Source organism: Carex rostrata, chromosome 6, assembly GCF_964058835.1.
Source record: "Carex rostrata chromosome 6, lpCarRost1.2, whole genome shotgun sequence".
Taxonomy (NCBI): Eukaryota; Viridiplantae; Streptophyta; class Magnoliopsida; order Poales; family Cyperaceae; genus Carex; species Carex rostrata.
Genome location: NC_135923.1, coordinates 2,013,650 through 2,035,397, shown reverse-complemented (window position 1 = coordinate 2,035,397; position 21,748 = coordinate 2,013,650). Strand labels below are relative to the sequence as shown.

Here is a 21,748-nt window from a genome sequence, read left to right as displayed (position 1 = left end):
AGCTGATGCGCACACTTATTAAAGCAGTGCACACGGATCTTAAAGCATATTGTACGGACGTAAAACCCGTCGAACCAAATTATAACATTTGTCCCGGTTGAAATATATCCACCTGATGAAAAGTCCAACTAGGAATTAATTTTTAGGCCCAAATAACCCACTAGCGGCCCATAAAATTTAAGTGAGCACTTGGCATTTTTAGGTCCAATTAAGTTTTTTGAATTGTTTAAATCTCAAATTTCTATAATTTGTTAAAAGTACAAGTAAATAGATATTAATTCTTGCTATGATCTGATTTAAAAAAAAAAAAATCTTGCTATAATTCTTCATAGCTTTTAGAAGAGCTTTCTACACCTCAAATAAAATCAATAACTTTTTATTTACGAGGATTACTGTAACCAAATAAAAACATAACAAAAATTTCAAAACTTAGTTCTGGCCTTAGATCAAGCTAAGAAATGGTTGCCCAGATATCACTATCAGTATGCATGCTATGCAGAGGGCATGATTGATGATCTGTATTTGTTCCGAACTGGAGGCTCCAGTTTGATCGATGCAACCTGATCGTGATGTCAAGTCCATAGGCTCCTGCCCTTCTCTCACTGGTACAACTTGATTATCAAGTGTGCTGTTTGGTACAAGAACACTTGCCATTGGACTTGGTATTGTTGCAACTGTTGAATTTGTGTCAATTGCTGGAGGTGGAGTCATAGCAAGAGGCAGTACATCTAAAAGAAAAATAAAACAACTAAAATTAATAATTTCTACTCCATATTATAATACATCTCCTCCCCTTCCCCGGTCCGGATCCACTAAATAACTACAAATTTGAGTTTGGATCCGAACCGTCCAATCAGAATCCAGATCAATCCGGTCCGAGGTAGAACACACGGTTTCTATTTAATATTCGAGCAAATTCTGATTTGTTGGTCCGATGTCAAACAGTAATTGAGAGGATATGAAATCAAACACACAAAAGAGACACGGAAAGAAGATTTTCCTTTTTAAAATAGAAGGTTGAACCTTGACAAGCAGATAGGGAAGGCATGAAAAGATTGCAGCCGGGAAGCTCAATTCCATGTGGTGAAGTTGGAACGGGATTTCTCGAATCTAAAAAGAGATTAGTTGAGAACATGATTGAGCACGCGCACTTCTGGCCAATACTGAGCGCCTGATTCAATGCCTGGCAACAGACCTCAGTTGTGTTACCAGCTGTTCCAACTGTCAAGCACGGGACTAAGTTCACTTCCTGGAAGTAGCAATCTGGTAACTGTGCTTCAGTTGATTTAGTCATGAAAGCAATTGCTAACAAGAGAACTAAAACCATTTTTTTAGCCATTAGCATTGATAAGTTTTGCACAAATAGGTTTCCTGCTTGAATAGAGCTACTAATATATTTGATATCACAGAGGCCCTATTTTAGTTCATGGTAAACTCATGACAGGCAAGTCCAATTGGCATGATTACTTGTGAGTTGATACCATGCCAATGACCAAGGAAAGTGGAACTCAGTACCATACCATATCAGCCTGTACCAGTACCAGCCAGTATGTGAACTTGTGCATCCAATTGCCTAGTATAAAAGCCAGTTGTGAGTTTATTTCAGTTCTTCCATCTACTTTATTTTTGTTATTTTTTTCTTCTTTTAGTTATGTTACATTTCCTTGGCTTGTGCTCAGATCTGAGTAACTCAATTGCCATGCAAATCTCTACATATAAGTCCTTTCACTGCAACAGCAAATTGTACAACCGTACCAGAAAAACTACTGTTGTTGTATGCTTTATGTAACGACATTCATATCTAAATCAATTTTGCACAATCTATTTTTCAGGATTCAAACTAATCAGTTCCCAGTAAACCCAAAATTATTCGTGCATGGATAGGTGCATAACATTCATATAAAAAAGGACACCACTTTATCCCTGTCACAACCACAAACCAAGCATGCTCTACCTAATTAATTGGTTTATATCAGAATATAATTTCCTAAAGTACCCCTACAAAACTTTGAACATATCTCATCTACCGCTACAATTACAAACATATTCCCTCTCCAAAGAAAACACAAGCATTCTCTCTCTGCAGAAAAACAAAATATACTAACTCTTAATCTTTTTATCATTCCTGTTGCGTTTCCTTAATTCCCTTCTCTCGACTGAGTACTGCTTCTTTATCATCATATTTTGCAAGGAATTTCTCACAGCTGCAGATGCAGCTGCAAATGCTGCTTCTTGAGTTGCGGTATCTAGACTTCCCTGTAACTGCATTAGCAGCTTCTCTCCACCTGGAACTTGGCTGTCTTCCAACAGTACAGGGACTCGACTGCAAGCATCCGATAAATCCTTTTGGATAAAGGATACAATTCTCACACGTGTCAATAGTTGTTCCTTGTTATTACTAAGATCTGAAGAAGACAGATTGGAAGCACCCATAACTGTCCACAAGTGATCTTTTGATGAAACAAGTGCTAAACTTGTAGGTATATATGATTTCTCCATCGATACATTCTGCAAAAGAGAATCATGGCAGTTAAGGATTTTGAGAGAGAGACTATAAATTAAAGGGGCAATGTTCAAATTAGCTCTTTATTCGCATATTTTAGATCAGGGATAAAGTGCATCTTGTCCTCTATATGTTGGGAAAAGTAAATGCAGTCTTTGAATTATTTAATTCAGAAATTTATTACCTAAACTATAAATTAAAGTGCTGCATGATCGTTTCTCAACTAATTAGTAATATTGCTACAAATTGTCAGTTTTGTAAGATCTCACCTTGACACAAGACAGGGTTTTAGCCGAGAAGTCACAAGACAGCAACATTACACCATTATAGCTGCATTACAAAATCAAATAACATCTAAAATAAACATATCATCTCATAATGCCTTTCATGTATTATCATCACTTTTCCTTGGTGCAATCAAACCCTACTAAATGAATCTGCAAATAACACCTGACATCTCAAATATTAGCAAATGAAGAGAATATGATAACAGAATCCAGCTAGTAATCCATGAAAAGCTTACTGTAGATTAACAATTTAAAAAACAAATATTAATCCTCTATTACAAGGCAACCTTACCTCTGAACTGCTACAGCAATTAGCGAACCATCAGACGAGGCACATATATCTGTCACGGCTGTTTTGTTGTTCTCCTCTATTTCACTTGCGTCTAAAATTCCTTCCTGAAAACAAAAATTAGTACCTCAAGAAGAAAGGAGAATAATTTTTTTTTCCATTTGTCATCTCATATATAGGTACCAACCAACATGGATATAAAATTTAGGAAGGAGAAAAGTATTGCATGAAGCATGAAATTACCTCGTCACCCAGTGAACATGTATAGAGAAGCGTCCCATTAGAGTAGTCCCATAGACGAACCTAAGTAACAAATGACAATATAGCATTCAAATTCAAAACTACTAACAATATATATTTATAAAAAGCAAGTTTAAAAACTGGAGGTCGAGGTAAGGGACAGGCTTAAACTACTTAGCTTTATTAACAATCTCGCACTGTTCATGAGTGGGTAATTAATTTGCACCCCATACAAACACACACACCTCATTCTAAGATAATGTAGCAGTAAACAGGATATTTGTCAACAAATATAAAGAGTTAGGATCGGGTGCTTTGTGTAATTAGTGACATGTTTAGCTACGACCTCCAAAACCTATCGAATAAGTAGCTTCAAACGATGAATCCAAACCTTTGAAACCGATCAATTCCGCGAGTGATGTGTTTACATGAAAAAAATTTCAAATTCATTCAATATAAAGTCTAGCGGACAAAAGAAGAAGGTTGTTAAGTTATTTTAAGCATACATTTGTCATCACTTATTAACTGCTTGACTTTACATTGAATGAATTTGAAAATTAATAAATTTTGCAAGTAAACGCATCACTCGTGAAGTAGATCAGTTTCAACAGTTTGGATTTGTCGTTTGAAACCTATATGATAGGTTTCGAAGGTTGTAGCACAACATGTCATTAAATGTGCGCAGCACCCTAGTCCAACTCCAAATATAAAATAAAAGAATGTATACAGTTAAGTCGCCACCGCCTGATAAGAGGAACCCCTTGCTTTGATCCTGAGTGCATATGAAGGTAAGGCATGACACAAAACTGGGGATGAGAAAATAACAAAAAAAAATAAAAAAATTGAACTAAAAGATATAGAAGTTGATCAAGACCTTTGATATCATGAAATATGCAATCATGATAATAACACAACAACTATTACAGCCATTATTGTACCTAGCATAACTAAACATTTAGGTTCAGCCGCGTTACTGTTCCCGTGGGAAAAAAAAAATTCAGTTCTACTGAATTTTTTTTTTCCCACGGAAACAATACTTTTCAGTTAAATTCCTGTGCCCATGCCCATTCCCAATTGGAGGCCGAACAGGCCCTTAATGTACCTAGCTTTGTAGAATTCGAAGACAAAATGTCACAAGTAACAGAAAGTACCTAAATCCCTAACCATTGCCTTAAGTTCACAAATCAGACATAGCGGATATACTAGATGCCTTTGTGTTTTCATAAAATATTAGACTAAAATAAAAAATATTAAACTACAATGGAAGAATAGAGAACTCACTCAGTATGCCCAAGGCAGAAACACTGTATTTCGTGCGCGCCTTTCAAAGCATTTCTTGGGAATACAGTGATCTAAACATTCATTTAGAATATGGTATAAAGTGAGAGCAGTCAGATAATAATATTACATGTTTAAACAAAAGTGCACAAACTCAAGTAATTATAAACATGAAACCAAGTGCTGCCATACACGAATTTTGTGATCACGGTCAGCTGTTGCGATAAATCTTCCATCAGGAGAGAACTTCTGAAATAACACAAGAAATTCTAAACAAGTTATTCAATAAAGCAAAAAAAAATTGACAGCAATATGACAAAAGGTGAATTAGAAATAATACCATGCTAGTAATAATGCTACAATAATGGCCCAGAATTGGTAGAGCTTTCGTATCTCTATCTTCCTTCAAGCTCATTATCCATACGACACCAAATTTATCAGCAAAAGTTACGTACCCACTGTCTTGGCTAATAGAAACTGCACTAACCCTCTTCTCAGATTGACTGTTCAAATAAACATAAACAGATCCCAGATATAATAAAATATAAATTTTCATTCAAAACAACATTTTATGATTAAGGACATGATCACTTATTACATGGTGCGAATGCAGTTCCAGGAATTGGTCTTCCATATCTTAACAATTTTGTCATCACCAGCAGATACAAATAATTCACCATCAAAACTGAAACTGATAGCTCTTATGGAGGCTGAGTGGTGGGGCCCGCCCAAGTCATCCAATGGAGAAACTGCACAGTCTTCTCTGATTTGGTACAAAAACAAGGAAATAAAATTGTAATGAATACTAAAACAACGGAAAATATTATTAAATCCATAGCAAAAATTATTCAAATCTATATTACAGAGCTAAATAAGGTCCAGCGTCATATTTATTTAAGAAATACTTCCTCAACAAAATATCAAAATAGGTGTATCATAAACCGAGACCATATGAAATATGATAAAGGATACAAACATGACAAATATCTCTCTCCTAAATTCTCCAATAGTGCACAAGTTTGTTCTTTTCTTCCTCAATTGCATAGGAAAGAACAGCGACCATAGAAGGAGTCTATGCACATCTTTAAATGTAAATACGAAAAAAAAGGTTATCGATTTTTTTTAATGTTTAGCAGAAGTACAAGTAATATTTCCTAATTAGGAAAATTCGCACTCACTCTACTTAACACTTGATCAGGTCAAAGCCTCAAACTTTTTACTATTAACAATTTAACATCTCCAAAGAAATTCTGACTTGAGATCAAAGACGCGAAGCTCGCATCCAACAGCAACGACGACAGAGCTCTCCGTCGGATGGACGGCGATGAGCGCCGGAGCAGCCTCGTCCGTACAAGCATTTACGCTATCGGATTCTTCGATCAAACTCTCCTCCATTCACAACTCCTGAAAAACGAACTCTCGAGGGCTATAATTTGATTCGAGAAAGTCGAGAACAAGAGCAAGAATTAGGGTTTTGTCTGAGTCTCGGTGGAAAGGAATTCGTATCCCCTCAGGTTACCTGACTGAGTAGAATTGAATCGGACGGTCCAAAAATGGCTTGGAACGTATCTCAAAGCACAAATAATACTGCCCCTAGTCATGCGAACACCGGCTGAAATTAAATCTGGACCGTCCATTTCAATTGTGTTAAGTCAGGTACCTGGGAGGATAGGATCCCGGTGGAGAGTTGGCACGAAAAGAAAGGTTAAAATTTTGGGCCGGATCCGTTTGAAAAGTGGATCTTAATGAAAGGTTAAAAATTTGGGCCGGCTTCGTTTGAAATGTGGATCATTATGGGCCTCTGTAAGACATGAGGGATTTTGGGTTTTAAGTCTAGCACAGGAGCCCAACTGCCGAAGGAGGCTAATCGTTGATTGAAGATGGGCAACATTGACCAATGAGTCCCTCAAAAATGTTGTTAATATAAATAAGTTAGTTCTGACATTCAATGTTCGAAAAAATTGTCACTAAGTTTTAATTTTATTCTTGCAATGAATTTATCATCTTATGATGAACAGTTGAACACAACTAAATATAGTAAAAATATCGAAAAAATAATGTTATGTACTTTTTTGCAACGAGCTGAGAAATAAATGAAATCAGCACAGGCCAAGCTGGATAATGCTCAAACTCATTAATAAGAAGCCGATCAGAATCAAACGATCTAATTATGAGTTTTATTTAAACCGAACTCGAATCAACCACGAACTATGATTTTTTTGTTTTTTTGCTAACTCTAGATCAGACGAACTATATACCTCAAGGGTTTGTTTGGTTGCAAAATAAAAAAAGCAAGAATAACTAAATCAAAAATAGCTATTGTTTATCTTATTAGAATAACTAAATTTCAAAGCCCTTAAAAAATAATCTATTCTAATAAGACAAAAAATTTAAATACACTGCAAATGTTATTTTAAATGTAATTTCTCTTGTTATTTTACTGGTTAGGCAAACTTCCTGAAGAGGTGCAGCAAGCAGTTCAGGAATGGCTACCTCAGAATCTGGATGATGAAGTACCTTAATTTGGAGGTGGTACCACTACCTCCTGATGTTGAGCAGATGATTGTTTGGCTGTCAGATGACTCCTCTTCAAGCTAGATATCATGTGCTAAGCACATCATAACTCAACCTTTTGATCATTAGCCCTGCTGTGGCTTAGCTAGACTTATCTTGTTATGCTTATTTTTGGTACTTTGTTGGAACAACCAAACGTTTAAATGTGCTGTCATTAGTTCTATGCTTTTTTCATTTTCTTTTTTATTTCTTTTTTTTTTAGTTTATGCTTTGTCTTTTTGTGTATATAGACTTTGAAGTTTCATATTAATGAAACAGACTCTTGCCTCTTTTAAAAAAAAAATTACTTTTTTGCAACGAGTTGAGAAATAAACCAAATCAGCACAAGCCAAGCTGGATAAAGCTCGAACTCATTAATAATAAGCCCATCAGAATCAAACGATCTAATTACGAGTTTTTTCTAAATCAAACTCAAATCAACCACGGACTATGAACTTTTTTTTTATGCTAATTCTAGATCAGACGAACTACTTCAAGAGTTTGTTTAGTTGCAGAATAAGAATAGCAAGAATAACTAAATCAAAAATAACTATTGTTTATTTTATTAGAATAACCATATTTCAAAACCCTTAAAATATAATCTATTCTAATAAGACAAAAAATTTGGATACACTATTCTAGCTATTCTAACTCAACGAAACACTGAATAGACTATTCCGTATTAGTGCTGTAAATAACGGTATGCAGTCATCAGACGGACAGGGTACCGCCAAGCGATTAATCGAAACTAATCAGAAATAATCGGCCGATTAGTCGAAAAAAATCCATAACAGTTTGATCACTACTAACAACTAATCAGACAATTAATCAGCCTACGTTTTTTACAACACTTTTCTGTATAGTCTAATTTTAAAAATAATATATTCTCAATACAATCAAATATATCTTTGAGACAGATTTCATACTCTTTTTACCATATCATATCATACATGTGAATAAGTCAAATCATTTTCACACCCCGGGTTTTAGAAAAAAATCTCTCTCTTTTTTTTAAAGTATTTATCCTTCTAACACGTTAAATTAAGTCCAATCAAATTAATTGTCGTGAGAACGTTTAGCACGTAACTATGAAGTTAAGATAAATACCAGAAGTTCACAAAACAAGATAAAATGACAAAGACCTTTAATTTATTTTTATTTTTTTTTCTCGCTCAAATGTAAAACATGAGAGAATTTAAAAAGAGAGAAGAAAGACCGACCGCGGAGCAAATTGATTGTACTACGCACAGTTGTCTTGTGCAAATGCAACCAACACAAAAGTGCGGTCAAAAAAGAAAAAAAATGAAGGTTATGACATCGATTGTTTTCATTTCTTGCTAACGCGCAAAAAAAAGAAAAATAATTAATTGCTTTGTTAATTGATTGGTCGGTTTCTGTGGCGATTCCCTTTATAGGTTGCGTGTGGTGTACAGTTCTATGAACAACTATTAGTACAAGTCTCGTCTATTTTTGACAAAACAAGTAACAAACGATAACGCCAATAAATATTTGGTCTCATTTATGCTTGCCATCCTCAATTCTAATAACAGTATGTGTCCATCGGACAGACAGAGCACCATTAAGCGATTAATCGGAAATAATCGGGAATAATCAACCGATTAGTTCCGATTATTTCTGTAACGATTTGGTCACCTCCAACGATTAATTGGTCGATTAAATGGTCTAAACAGTCATTTTTTACAACACTGGTGCAATCTCGTGATTTGGGTCACATGTTGTGTCTTGTTGTGACTAAATCAGATATTTACATGCTGTGTTGTAACTAAATTCAAATGAACGGTCATAGCACATTAGTTATGCTATGACTACGCGTATTGTATCTAAGTATAATTGATCACATTTGTCATTTTTTGTTATCTTTAACTATTCGTCACTACGCGTGTGTCGGTCATGTACCGTGACCAATTCGTGTGTAGTGTCGTAACACATAATCAACACACATACCGTATCAATTTTTCGAATAATAATCATATCACGCACGTAGTCACAACACGTAATCGATACACGTGCCATATCGTGATTTTTTTTATCAACAGTATATATCAGTATATCTGGCTACAATATGACTACTATAAAAGATCCCATGCAACATTTTATGATAAAATAGAAGCTCTTAGATCCTTCCTACACCGACTTCCATCACTCCTCCTTAAGCAAACTAAAATTAATTAATTAATGCCCCACAACTGCTTAAAGAAAAAAAAGATCTTATCCGTTTAATTAATTTGTGTGATGAGCCTATCTTTAAGTAGACTCTTCAGCCTTCTTCAAAAAAAAAAGTAGACTCTTCAGCCAACAAAATTTTGAGCAATATCTTCAAATTGAACCTCCATCAAAAAAATTTCAAATAATTAAGCAAACTTGTATGATACATGTGCAATGGAGATAGAATCAGCAAAATGTGAGTGTTGTGGGTTAAGAGAAGATTGTACCCAAGACTACATAAGCAATGTCAGAGCCGATTTCGGTGGCAGGTGGTTGTGTGGTCTCTGTTCAGAATCGGTGAAAGATGAGGTCGGCAAAGCCGGTACGAGCGAGATCGAGGATGCCATGCGGTCCCACATGTCATTCTGTGGTAAGTTCAACTCGAACCCGGCTTTCCAGGTTGCGGAAGGGATGCGTCATATGTTGAGATGTGCTTCTTCTAAGAGACTAAGAAGGCCTTTAATTCCTAGTTCTAATTAGCTTATGAATTGGGAATGGAGGTTAGAGTTGTCAATGTGTACGAATTTGATACGGATCGGACGGCTCTGTTCTAGCATAGCACTGAATTTGATTTGATGCTCATCAGAACGCCACCGATTCCTACTAAATGACTTATGCACTTCTATTATAACTGTGTAAGTCATTTTCACGCGTTTTCTTTACTGGTATTTGGATTCAGAGTTATTAATTTTCCCTTTTTGTGTTTGTGTTGGTTGGAGTAGCTGATGATGGTTTTACAGGGAATTTGTAACATAAAAAAGACCCCTTTGTGTCTTTTTTTCTTTTTCTTTTTTTTTTCTTATTTTTGTTGTCCTGTTGTTCTTTTCTATTGTACATTTATATTTCTGATGTGAATAGAAATGCTGTTTCCATTTTCCATTTGTATTTCCATTTTTCAAAATTTATAAAAATTATATTTAAAAAATAGAATTATGCATGATGTTTTCTTTAATAGATAACAAATTTTAATTTCTAAGAAAGTTCAAAGTGAACTTGGAAGTCAGTTACAACAATAAGCAAATGTATTTTCATCATAGCAAAATCTCAATACTGTTCATGTTCTCCAACCAAAAATGTAACCTACTAACCTCTAATTACTGACATAACCTTTTTGAGACCGTTAATCCGTATAACTTAGAAATGCATAGATTTAGGCAAAAGATGATTTTATCCACATCAATTGCATGGGTAACTTTTAGCTGGTATAGATCTAATCTGTACTGATAATTTATCAGTACAGATTGGTACATATTCATTTTCTTCGGTATCAAGTTACAAGCAACCTCAATGAATCATAATCATCAAACTTTTTTAAGTTAATATCTCAGCCACTTTTGACAAAAATCTCACACGAAATGAGACTAAGACCAACAATATACAAATCAAACTCATTTGAACCCCCCCCCCCCCCCCCCACACACACAGAGACACAAAAACCCTCAATGGCATTTCAGCTAATTAACTCTAAGTGGGTTGAACAATTTGACCTACCTTATGATATCCCAAAAACAATCTCCGTTTCAGTCTCCTGACCTTTTCTGAGATTTTAAACATTACCATTTCGCAAATTGCGGGGATTAATCTTGGCCCTTCAAAGAAGGCATTCCTCCTATACTCTAAAACCCACGTCTCTGGATTGAGCTGTATTGCAGCGTAAGTCCACTTCCTGCAAGCCCATGAGCTGCTGTTTCTTCCTCTCTGAATAGGAACTGGTGTCCCGTCGGACCACTGTCAATCAGAGAATTTAAGACCAAAGATTATTATACCGGTACCTGATTTATACCAGTATCTATTACTGCACCTATCCTAATGTGTGGTTTTCATGTCTTTCCCTAGCTAGAGATTTCAAGGCCAATTACCACTGTCAATCAGAGAATTTAAGGCCAAGTATTATTATACTGCTACCTGATTTATACCAGTATTTACTGCTGTACCTATCCTAATGTGTGGTTTTCATGTTTTTTTCCTAGCTAGAGATTTCAATGCCAATTACCACTGTCAATCAGATAATTTAAGGCCAAGATTATTATACCGGTACCTGATTTATACCAGTATATACTACTGTACCTATCCTAATGTGTGATTTTCATGTTTTTCCCTAGCTAGAAATTTTAAACCAATTAACTCTCAATAACCCAAATTGAAATTAAGTTGTTACATGTACCCATTTCATACCTGCCATTACTGACATCTAGTATTCTTATATTTCCTCCTTTTTAATTACAAAATCCTAGTTGTATCGGACAATTACTAACGATATAGCAATAGAAAGGTTGACAGAAATCGGCATTCCGAATTACCTCGGTAATTTTACCAGAGAGAATAGTAAGGTGCCGACTGGAGAAGGTCGTTGACAGTAAACCTGAGGTTCTTAAAGGGCTTCCCCAAATGCTCACTTCCTCTGCCATTGATTCATATATCACACACCTCCAATGGAAGAATTGACTTCCTCCCTGTTACATTAAAAATAAATTAAACCAAATATAAAAGAAGAAAAAAATAAATAAAATACACTTCAAGTTTAATTTTACTTGTTAGATAATTACAACTAATTAACAAAATTCTTAATAAATAGCTAATAGATACAACATATTAACACCTCTAAAAATAATTAGACAGTTAATCCTGGAAAAGATGAGAGAATGACAAAAGAAAACCTGATTTAACTCCCAGTCTGACTTGTGGGCTCCACAATCTCTAACCCTAGCTCCATCTCTAACTAATGGCCTAAGCTTCTCTTGCACAAATCCAACTCTCCCCTTCAAATCTCCCAAAAGAAACCCCGATTCCTCCCCAATTCTCCCTATTACTTCCCTTTCCAATTGAGGTCCAAACGATTTCAACAGAAAACCCGAATCCACAATCCACAGGACCAAAGACAAGGCAAGAAAACCGATAGCCCGGTAACCCACAACACTACGAGACCTCTGTCTCTTCTCCACCTTCTTTCCATTAAACGGGCGTGATTTTGCAGTAGACCGCAACAGAGGCGGAGTCATTGGAGCAGTAACAGTGGATCGGGTCTGTGGCGAGGCTGTTCGTCGGTTTAAGGGAATGAATGGCCGAGATCGATCCTTGGAAGAGAGGCGGGTACGGGACATGAGATCTCGGGTGGCATTTATGCTCGCCAAGCAGATCTCACAGTGACAGTTGGCATCCTTACGGCAACCTAGGTAGTACGAGGAATTGGTGGAGGCAGGACCCGCCCCTGACACTGACACTGACAATGGGGTTTTGCTTGAAGCGGTCGGTGTTAAGGCTTCGTTCTTCGCTGATTCATCATCCATGTCTTGGTTTCAATTGTGGCTTTCTTGATTCTTTCTCTGTTTTGGTTTTTGCTTCTGATTTGGGGAGTAGGCGGCGCTTGTTTAGAGAAATGGAGAGATTTGGCGAATTTGCGGAGAGGAGGGTTTAAAATTTGAAATTACAAAAGCGGGCTTCAATAATATTGTTCCAACGGTAAAGTCGTAAAGAGAACGTGACTGGAGAGGAATTCACATCCTCTCCATTACCCGATGAGGGAATCTTTTACAATTAGTAGATCTGGACCGTTCTTTTTAACTTGGCACGAATCTCAAAGCTCATAATACTGCCCCTGCGACCTGCGTTAGTCTGAATCTCAAACCGACTGAGAGGGTAATCCTTTACAGTACCTGGGAGGGAGGATACGAATCGGACTGGAGAGGGAGGAATCCAAAAGATTTCAATTTGCAAAGTTGATCGGATGGCAGATATTCCCTCGAGATTTGAGTACTTTTTGTCCCATCAAAACTCGTCTAACAAATCAGACGGCCCAGGAACCGTCTAGATTCCATTATTATTTTTAGAGAAGAAAACCATTTTGTGGAATACTTAGATTCCATTATTTCTTTCATAATTAATAATTCAAAACTCAAAGAGAAGAGAAGAAAAGTAAAAGTACATGAAAAATTGTCGTACAAGCAGAGAAGCGTTCAAATACTTCTCTTGATGACATATATTCCCACAATTAGATTTTGGTCTCATTTAATCCTTAAAAATGCTTTTAAATGCATCAATTAATGCATGTGCTCATTTATTGGCTACTTCATCCTTACATGCTCCACCAATACAAATTTGGATCGTTTGATATTAATTAGACAGTTCGAATTGATTTTATAATATACCCCATTTAAATTACAAATAGAAACACAATTTGAGCTGTGCATTGCCGATTAGATAATCTAAATTAGGATGTCAGGAACCTCCTTTTTAATCAGGAATAACAGCAGATACTTTCCCCACTACATGTATGAAATATATAGCTGGTACACATACACAATTAATAAAACAATATACCAGTCTCAACAAATTTGTACAATGGGTGTCATATGACACCAATTTCCAAAATTAATTAGATAGACTTCAAACGACGATTCAAACTGTTCAAATTGATTTACTCTATGAGTGATGAGTTTACATGCAAAACTTATATTTTTTTTCGAGTTATTTTAGTATCAAGTTAAGCAGTCAAAATTGATGAAAATGAATGCATTAAAACTAACTTTAAAACTCTCACATTTGACCGCTTGATTTGATGGTAAATAAATTTGAAAAATTATAAATTTTACATGTAGACGCTTATTTGAATTCGTCGTTTGAAGTCAATTCAATAAGTTTTGAAATTAATAGTATATAGATTGAAATAGCACTAATATCGTACTAGCCAAACTCAGCAATCAGCACTAAAAGCAGGAATTAAAAACAGATATGAGAAAAAGGCAACAAGCATCATTTTGATTACTATGCAAAATTTGTGAAAAATTGTGAGCCCATCACAGCAAACAGCGTTACAGCAGCTACATAAAAAAAACTGCTTTGCAATAAAATAAAAGGAGAGAAAATACAATCGATATGCATACTTAAAAAAAATTAGAAATATGCACAATCAACGGTCGAGTAATAGTAAAAAATGAATCAAGCAAAGAAAAATGGGAAGCAACTTGGAGACAATTCACTTTTACCAGAATCCCTAATATTCTCTAGTTTCTGTACCACCTCATCCATCTCAGGTCGGTTGTCAGGGTTTGCATCCCAGCACCTTTTCATGATCTTTGCTAGCTTGGTGGGGCAGCGTCGCGGTATTTTCGGCCGTAAACCCTATACAACCACAAAAATTGTAAACAATAGATTTTTCATATGTTTTACTAGGCATATGCACGTACAAAATTAAATACAAAATAGGGGAATATATAACCTGTCTGACGACCCCAGTCGACAGTTCACTGAAGCTGTGAATATCTCGATATGGCATCTTACAGCAGAACATTTCCCAGAGGCATATGGCGAAACTGTACACGTCACATTTCCTGTTATATGGTTTGCCATCCAAGACCTAAATGCAAGAATTTTAGAAAAAAGCTAGACAAAAAATTATGGACTCGAGTTTCTTTATTTTATTGCTTCCTCTACATAACATTAATGGTAGATTCAAATTAGTAAGTTTAATTAATTAGTTAAAAAGAAAAGCATTAAGTAGAACACAGAAATTAATCCACAGAGTTTTTGAAGCTATATATATCATTAGAACGAGATATAACATTTGAATTTACATTACTATTATGTTCTGTATCTATATTTCATGTTTCTTTAATGAATTTCTTTACTACATTAAAATTAGACCCTTTTTTTTACCTCAGGAGCCATGTAACCGAGAGTTCCAGTTTCTCCGGTCATGTCATTCGCGTTTTGGGCCTCAACACGGGCAACACCAAAATCAGCGATTTTCAAATTTTTCTGTTTATCAAGTAGCATGTTCTCGGTCTTCACATCACGGTGCACAATCTTTTTTGAATGAAGATACTCCAGTCTGGATTCCAAATAATACACACACTTACACATGGTTTTTTGAACAAAAAATTGAGAAAAGATAACAGAAGCAAGTGTTACCCTCTTGCAAGGTCGAGCGCAAGCTGCAGAAAGACGTCAAAGGGGAGTTTTTTAGTTCTATTCTTTATGAGGTACTGTTTTAAGGTCCCGCCTGACAGAAACTCGAGCACCACACATACTGCTCTGGTTGGTATCGAGCTGTACTGCGCTTTCCCCTTATCAGATGGGATCCTCAAATCAGATGGCACCATCGATGCACCCACAAACTAAAACACAAAATTAAAAAATGTACTAAGATCTTTGAATTTGTTTTATATTGTAGACACACATAAGGAAAATAGTAAAACGAAAAGAGTGAGGCTATGGTACTATGCACACCGCATATTAGTTTGTACTATGGACCAATATATTTTTCTCAAAGTTCAAACAGTCAATCTGAACCGTTCAACATGATCTTCATATGAAGATGTACTTGAAAACTAAATTTTACATTTTTTAGAAAGAAATTTAGTATTTTTTTAGATAGGTAGAAAATATGGTCTAGAATACCTTAAAAAAAGAATGGTCTAGAATCTTTAGATCAAGTGATTACCACCTATCTAAAAAAGATAGTAAAAAAATCTAAAAAATGTAAATTTATCTACAAGTATATTTTTCCTATGGAGATGATGTTGAACAGTTCAGATCGACTATTTGAACTTTGAAAATAGAGATATTGGTACATAGTACAAACCAATATGCGCTATACATAGTACCATAGCCTCACTCAATATATGTTTAATTACCTGAGTGACATTGGGATGGTCAAGCTTATGCCAGACCGCTACCTCTTTGCAAAAGGATGACCTTCTTTCGGCAGTTTCGGCATCTGTGACAATATTTTCTGAGCCCCAGTCGAGCAGCTTCACTGCAGTGTATTATTACCCAACAGTTGTTGAGGCTTTTTTGCTGTTCAAATACAAGTTTTATGATTTTTTGTTGGGTTTTTGGTGTTGAATTTCAATGTTGGAGATTAACAATGCTTGAGACTTAAAAGTAGAAATATCAGCAACGGTATCAAAGCTTTTTTTTTTTTTTTTTTTTCTCTCTTTTTGATACAAATATGTACAAGGAACATTATATATGTTTTTCTCTCTCTCTTTCATTATATGTAATTTTAGATAATATATAAACAGCAAAGTTTAATTGAAATGAGGATTCTAATTTTATGTGTGATTAGTTATAAAACTTCATTTATATATATATCATGAAGAAAAAGGACTTGGAAAGATTTAAATTTAACTTTTTCTAAAGTAGAAGGATTAGGAATATTTAGTTTATCTAAATTCAACCCTATTAAGTTTGCGATGGAGAATTAACACATCACCAAGTCGAAATATGGTCCGAAAACGATACTATCACCGTACCAGTTCAGCAATTGCAAGCTGCAAGCCTGCAACGAAACGCAAGAGAAAAAAATACTTGCAACTAGGACAACAATTCTCCACAAAAAAAGAGATAATTGATTACCAGCAACATCTTTCCTGTCGTATGTACCACGAAAAACAGTACCATAAGTGCCCTTGGCGATAACGTACCGAATATCAAGCTTGGAGACATCAATCTCCCATTCCTCAGATTTACACTTGCTACTTGGAAAGGAGGCACCAATTTCCTCAATCAATACCTTAGACAATTTTTTCTCCAATTGAATATCTAGATTTTTCAAATCGAAGGCGTCGGCTCTGGTGAAAACCTCATTGCTACTCATGCTCCTCGTTAATTTCGCATGCTCTTTCGATTTGTTCAAATCCATGATTCACCTGGTTGATTAAATTTAAAATTTGTTAGCAAATATTTAAAAAGAAAATATTGGCGTGTGAAGTAGACTCTGTGTTTTATTTAATTATTATTTTTTTTGTAAATTTAACAAGTATTACATGACACCAAACACCAATATATCTTAAATTTATATCAAACCAAGAAACTACTTCATATATTCACAAAATGCAACTGCGAAAGTGTTTGTTCAAGGAAAACAATTTTGCAAAAGAATAGCGCCGTTGAACGAAATTATTGAAGGTTTCCAACTTTTGAAGCCAAATTATTACTAAAATTGCATTTGCTAGTTATAAATTTAGATCGCTTAAAATAAAACGATTTCTTGCAATAGATGGCTTAAATAAGAGATTGACAAGAAACTTCAATCCTGATCATATTTGGATTTCATCTCTGTTTAACGAATTGAAAAATGGTCGTGTAATTTTAAAAGGAATTTCAATAATGGCATTAAAAGCAAAATAAAAAGGAAATTCAATCAAAATAGGTGGCAAGATGAAACCCTCCCAAATCGGAACAATGCACGAGAAAACAAAATTCCCGCACGTGTTTGTGAATTTTGACGAGAAATCAATGCAAAAGTAGAGAAAAAAAAAAAAAAAAGGATAAGAACGAAATTCTAGTTAACAACCTGAGCTTCAATAGCTGAGAAAAGGAGAGAAATACGAGAGGAGAAGAGGAAATTACAGAGACGACGATTCGAGCGTCTATATGGATCTCTTATAGAGAGTCTATATGATTGGATGAACCTGGATTAGAAAAGAAACTATAGTGGTCCCCACATGCAGTGATACAACATTCATGGTCCAGGCGCTGCTTTCATGAGAAATGCACGAGAGCTTTAGTTGAATGAATCTGGAATAAAGAAACCGTAGTTATCCCCACATGCAGTGATAGACGGAATTCATGCTCCAGGCGCTGCTAAAATGAGAAATGCACGCCAGCTTTAGTTGGATGAACCAGGATTAAGAAATAAACCCTGGTGGTCCCCGCTTGCAGTGTCAAACGGCATTCATGTTCCAGGCGCTGCTGTCATGAGAAATACACGTCACCTTTCGTCCCTTGAAATAGACAAATTAGTGGGTGGTCCAGCCGTCAGGAAATTTGATTGGAAATAAAACCTCGGAGGCTGACACGTTGGACCCACGTAATATTTTGCTAATTAGCCGCTATTTTTAAATACGGGGATGTCACCTTTCTTCCGCGACGCCGGGAAAATTTGCGTCAGAATTTGTAAGAGATTTTATTAAGTATGTGTTACCATCGAATCTTAATATATACATTAATAAATTAGATTTGTGTTGAAAAATTCCAACGCAGAAGAGAATTTATAATTATAGCGCAGTAGCTTCCTCAGAGTATTTCATTGATATTGCCACCAGCAAAACTATACAGAGGGATCATTTAGCTTTCCTTCAAATATAGTTCTGTTTCTTTCTTTCCATATAATCCAGCACGCTGCCAAAAAAAAATGCCCCATTTCTGTTTGGACACTTCCTCTGCAGCTTTTTCAGGATCTGTCAAAGGTTATTGGAATTGTGTCGCCTTCACATAGAATTCTATATCCCAGTAGCCTTGCTATCATGTGCCAGTATTGAACCACGTAAGAGCATCGAACAAATAAGTGTATATATAGCAGTTTCATATGTACATTCTGTACATGTTGCACACTTTAGATAGCAAGTTAAGCCTCTGTGCTGCATCATGTTGTGTGTTAGCAACTTTTCCTTTTAGCCACAGATAAGAAAAAAATTAACTGTACTTGGTGGTAGTTTTATCCTCCAAATATATTTGTACTGCCAATTTGTTTTGCCCCCAGTTATGATCACTTCATAAAGAGATTTAGCCGAGTAGCATCCATTAGATGTCCAAAGCCAAATTACACAACAAGAATTAGACACTTTTCGCGAGGATAAAAAAGTGACTTTTTGCGACAGACTACCTTTATTGTTCAGTTTTTTCTTTTTGCGACGGACGACCGTCATAAATGCGTTTTTTCTCTCACAAAAAGTGTCTACTTTGTTGTAGTGTTAGCTGATCTGTATGCTCTATGAGGGCTATACCTGGCTCATGTGAACTCTGCCAAAGACACAGTCGCGTCCCTTAGTGAAAGTGAACGGTATGTTATGCTATTTACTATCTCCATTTGTACAGTTGGATAATGCCAAGTGTCATACCAGTATGATATACTACGAGTAGTAAATTTGAAGGATTAATATGAAGTAATATTTGAGTTAATCCAGAGTAAGTTACTTCACCTCTCTAGATGTAATAACTTATTTTACCTGTGATCTCGCGGTTAGAGTAACATACACTTATAATTTTGTCTTTCTTCATTAAATAACTCTACCAACCTCCAACCAAATATGATTAATTCAAACATTCTTAACTTAGAGTAAGCAATTTAATTTGGTGCAACTTTACTCCACAATCAAACATGACTACTTTATAGTCCTTAAGGTCGTGTTTGATTGTGAAGTAAGAGGTGGAATAAATCTCTTACTTCACACTTAAATAGTTAAATGAGAAATAAAATAAAAGCAGTAAGATGAAGTTAAGATAATTTTGGAGAAAACGAAAAGTAACTTTATTGATTGATTAGCAAATAGTAGATAATTTTGGAGATTCAATTACCCAAGAACAGAAGACTGACAAATAAATCTCAAATCTGCGTCTTCTCTAATGTAAGAGCTTATTTATAATAGAAAACTAACTATTATAGAAGATTGTGATATAAGATAAAACATCCAACAAGATTTAATTATATTTTCTCATTAATTAATATGCATGGTCTCCTTCCTTCTAGCTAATTGGCCTTTTTGAATGCTATTATTTGGTCAAAACCACCTGTGCTTTCCTTATTAAGATTGTGAAATTGGCTGCATCAGTTGTCTATCTGTTATTGAAAAGGAATGGATAGAAAAGATGGAGTATATATATGCATGGCCTACTCAAATTGAAAGGAGGCAGGAAGGATTTGTTGTTTGCAAAAAGCAGGAGCTTATTAATTACTAAGTTAATGCAAAGAAAAAAAATTGAGTTAACCACTAATTAAAAAAATATCAAGCTATCTATATGTTTGTCATTTAAACTTTTATTAAATAACAGGTGAAATTATGTCCGTTTTAATGAAAAAGGTTAACAAGATTCTCATTAAATTATGTTTCCTAATTTGAATTCAAAATCTCTAGTAATTTATCACTTAAACTATTAGTTGGATTTTTTTTTTTTCTAAAATAGGAGACATATCTGCTAATGACTAAAAATATATATTTACATCTTCGAATGATCTAAAAGATTAACCATACAAATTTCAAATTTCAAATCAAAATAAAACATAACACCACAAAACTAAATATTGCCTTATAAAACAGAGAGCATCTAGTATCTTCAAGCACTTCTGTAAACCTTTGATTACATGTATCTTCCTCTAAATTCTCTATTTGAGCAACTACCTAAACCTACCCCTCTTCAATATTACCAGTGTTGTAAAAAACATCCGTTTAGGCAGATTAATCGGACGATTAGTCGTTGGCGGTGACCATTATGTCATGAATTTTTCCGACTAATCGATCTATTATTCTCAATTATGGCCGATTATTCCCAATTAATCGCTTGGCGGTACCATGTCTGTCCGACGACCACATATTGTTATTTACAACACTGTTAGATACAAGTAAAAATAATGTATTTATTTTGAAATTGACCTTCCAATTTTTCAGAAAAGTTTCTATAACTGACCCATACTCTTCTCAAAAAAAAAAAATTTCATTAAATCTCATTATTTAAAATTGTCTATGTCTCTGCATGGATCACTACAAAATCACAAGTTCAATCACCTTACAAGCTTTTTTAGCAAAAAATAAATTTAGACAAGATTTGGAATCAAATCTTCATCTTTGAGACAGATTTGTACAAGTCTCTCACGTTTATACATATTCATGAAGAACCTTTTATTCGAATTTCAAACATGTGACCTCTCACTCTGTTTTTAGCAAAAATACTTTTAGTTAAAAGTTTTCTACCTCTATACTAGTCATAAAAAAGCTTTAATTTTAGCACATGTAAACTCTAGCCATTTAAACAATAATGTATAATAATTAATAAATAAAACTTCAGATAACCATCTTCAAATAACCATCTCTCAATTTGAAACATCTCTAAACCTGCCCTGCTCAGTTGAAAGAAAAAAAAAAATGCAAAAAACAATTCTAAATCAACAAATTTGTTAAAAAGAAGAAGAAGAAGCAGCAGCAGCAATCAAGGAGATACCAAGTTAAAAAAAAAGAAAAAAAAAAGGATGTACTTCAGACCACCATATGGGAAAGGCCATCAAAATGGTGGGGATGAATATGGAAGTGAGGTGGAGGAGGGAAACGGGCCGGAAGAGTTCTACCCGGTAACACTGATGAATCTGGAAGTAAGATGGGCATTCTTAAAGAAACTGTACTTGATCCTTTCCATCCAAATGTTGCTTATGGTTGTGGTGGCGTCGACCGTCGTGTTCGTTCCGCCAGTTGCTAATTTCTTTGTTTCGACTCGAGTTGGTTTCGGATTGTACATTTTCTTGCTCATTCTTCCCATCATTGGTACACCACTTTTTTACTTTTTACTCTGTTTATTTTGAATTTTTTTAAGGTGTGATGGTATAGAATGAATGTATATTCCAGTTAATGGTAGTTAAAAAAAACTTTTTACTATAGTGTT

The 21,748-nt window shown here is 35.0% G+C and overlaps 4 protein-coding genes across 5 annotated transcripts; all 4 read right to left on the bottom strand.

Moving 5' to 3' along the window:
* Nucleotides 1–392: 392 nt before the first annotated feature.
* Nucleotides 393–1,392, bottom strand: LOC144555152 (uncharacterized). Its single transcript, XM_078303390.1, has 2 exons — nucleotides 1,024–1,392; nucleotides 393–728 (listed from the first exon to the last, which is right to left on the bottom strand). The coding sequence occupies exons 1-2, from the start codon at nucleotides 1,343–1,345 to the stop codon at nucleotides 442–444; spliced, it is 609 nt and encodes a 202-aa protein (XP_078159516.1). The 5' UTR covers nucleotides 1,346–1,392; the 3' UTR covers nucleotides 393–441.
* A 426-nt stretch (nucleotides 1,393–1,818) lies between these two features.
* TRM82 (Transducin/WD40 repeat-like superfamily protein) lies at nucleotides 1,819–6,087 on the bottom strand. Its single transcript, XM_078303389.1, has 10 exons — nucleotides 5,853–6,087; nucleotides 5,196–5,360; nucleotides 4,938–5,100; nucleotides 4,790–4,846; nucleotides 4,601–4,671; nucleotides 4,047–4,125; nucleotides 3,323–3,382; nucleotides 3,083–3,186; nucleotides 2,773–2,833; nucleotides 1,819–2,508 (listed from the first exon to the last, which is right to left on the bottom strand). Exons 1-10 carry the CDS (start codon nucleotides 5,990–5,992, stop codon nucleotides 2,101–2,103), a joined length of 1,308 nt encoding a protein of 435 aa, XP_078159515.1. The 5' UTR covers nucleotides 5,993–6,087; the 3' UTR covers nucleotides 1,819–2,100.
* A 4,725-nt stretch (nucleotides 6,088–10,812) lies between these two features.
* Nucleotides 10,813–12,781, bottom strand: LOC144555739 (C-8 sterol isomerase). Its single transcript, XM_078304154.1, has 3 exons — nucleotides 12,034–12,781; nucleotides 11,677–11,829; nucleotides 10,813–11,104 (listed from the first exon to the last, which is right to left on the bottom strand). Exons 1-3 carry the CDS (start codon nucleotides 12,661–12,663, stop codon nucleotides 10,841–10,843), a joined length of 1,047 nt encoding a protein of 348 aa, XP_078160280.1. The 5' UTR covers nucleotides 12,664–12,781; the 3' UTR covers nucleotides 10,813–10,840.
* A 1,339-nt stretch (nucleotides 12,782–14,120) lies between these two features.
* Nucleotides 14,121–17,736, bottom strand: LOC144555707 (serine/threonine-protein kinase 52-like). 2 transcript variants are annotated; one of them, XM_078304112.1, is made up of 7 exons: nucleotides 17,673–17,736; nucleotides 16,733–17,025; nucleotides 16,009–16,130; nucleotides 15,284–15,489; nucleotides 15,029–15,203; nucleotides 14,592–14,729; nucleotides 14,121–14,494 (listed from the first exon to the last, which is right to left on the bottom strand). In XM_078304112.1, exons 2-7 carry the CDS (start codon nucleotides 17,016–17,018, stop codon nucleotides 14,312–14,314), a joined length of 1,110 nt encoding a protein of 369 aa, XP_078160238.1. In that variant the 5' UTR covers nucleotides 17,019–17,025; nucleotides 17,673–17,736; the 3' UTR covers nucleotides 14,121–14,311. The 2 variants fall into 2 exon arrangements, with proteins under 2 accessions (XP_078160238.1, XP_078160239.1); XM_078304113.1 differs by lacking the exon at nucleotides 17,673–17,736 and having other exon boundaries at nucleotides 16,733–17,112.
* Between the last annotated feature and the right edge of the window lie 4,012 nt (nucleotides 17,737–21,748).

Excerpts from the sequence above, each read along its gene's own strand:
- LOC144555739 (XM_078304154.1), bottom strand. The coding sequence starts at position 12,663 with ATGGATGATGAATCAGCGAAGAACGAAGCCTTAACACCGACCGCTTCA. Across the intron at positions 11,830-12,033 it reads CAGACTGGGAGTTAAATCAG|GGAGGAAGTCAATTCTTCCA; the intron begins GTTTTCTTTTGT and ends TTAATGTAACAG. Across the intron at positions 11,105-11,676 it reads TCTCTGGTAAAATTACCGAG|TGGTCCGACGGGACACCAGT; the intron begins GTAATTCGGAAT and ends TCTGATTGACAG.
- LOC144555707 (XM_078304112.1), bottom strand. The coding sequence starts at position 17,018 with ATGGATTTGAACAAATCGAAAGAGCATGCGAAATTAACGAGGAGCATG. Across the intron at positions 16,131-16,732 it reads CGACAGGAAAGATGTTGCTG|TGAAGCTGCTCGACTGGGGC; the intron begins GTAATCAATTAT and ends AATACACTGCAG. Across the intron at positions 15,204-15,283 it reads GCGCTCGACCTTGCAAGAGG|ACTGGAGTATCTTCATTCAA; the intron begins GTAACACTTGCT and ends TTTGGAATCCAG.
- TRM82 (XM_078303389.1), bottom strand. The coding sequence starts at position 5,992 with ATGGAGGAGAGTTTGATCGAAGAATCCGATAGCGTAAATGCTTGTACG. Across the intron at positions 5,101-5,195 it reads TGGAACTGCATTCGCACCAT|TCAATCTGAGAAGAGGGTTA; the intron begins GTAATAAGTGAT and ends TTATTTGAACAG. Across the intron at positions 3,187-3,322 it reads CATGTTCACTGGGTGACGAG|GAAGGAATTTTAGACGCAAG; the intron begins GTAATTTCATGC and ends TTTTGTTTTCAG.
- LOC144555152 (XM_078303390.1), bottom strand. The coding sequence starts at position 1,345 with ATGCTAATGGCTAAAAAAATGGTTTTAGTTCTCTTGTTAGCAATTGCT. Across the intron at positions 729-1,023 it reads TTCCCTATCTGCTTGTCAAG|ATGTACTGCCTCTTGCTATG; the intron begins GTTCAACCTTCT and ends TTTTTCTTTTAG.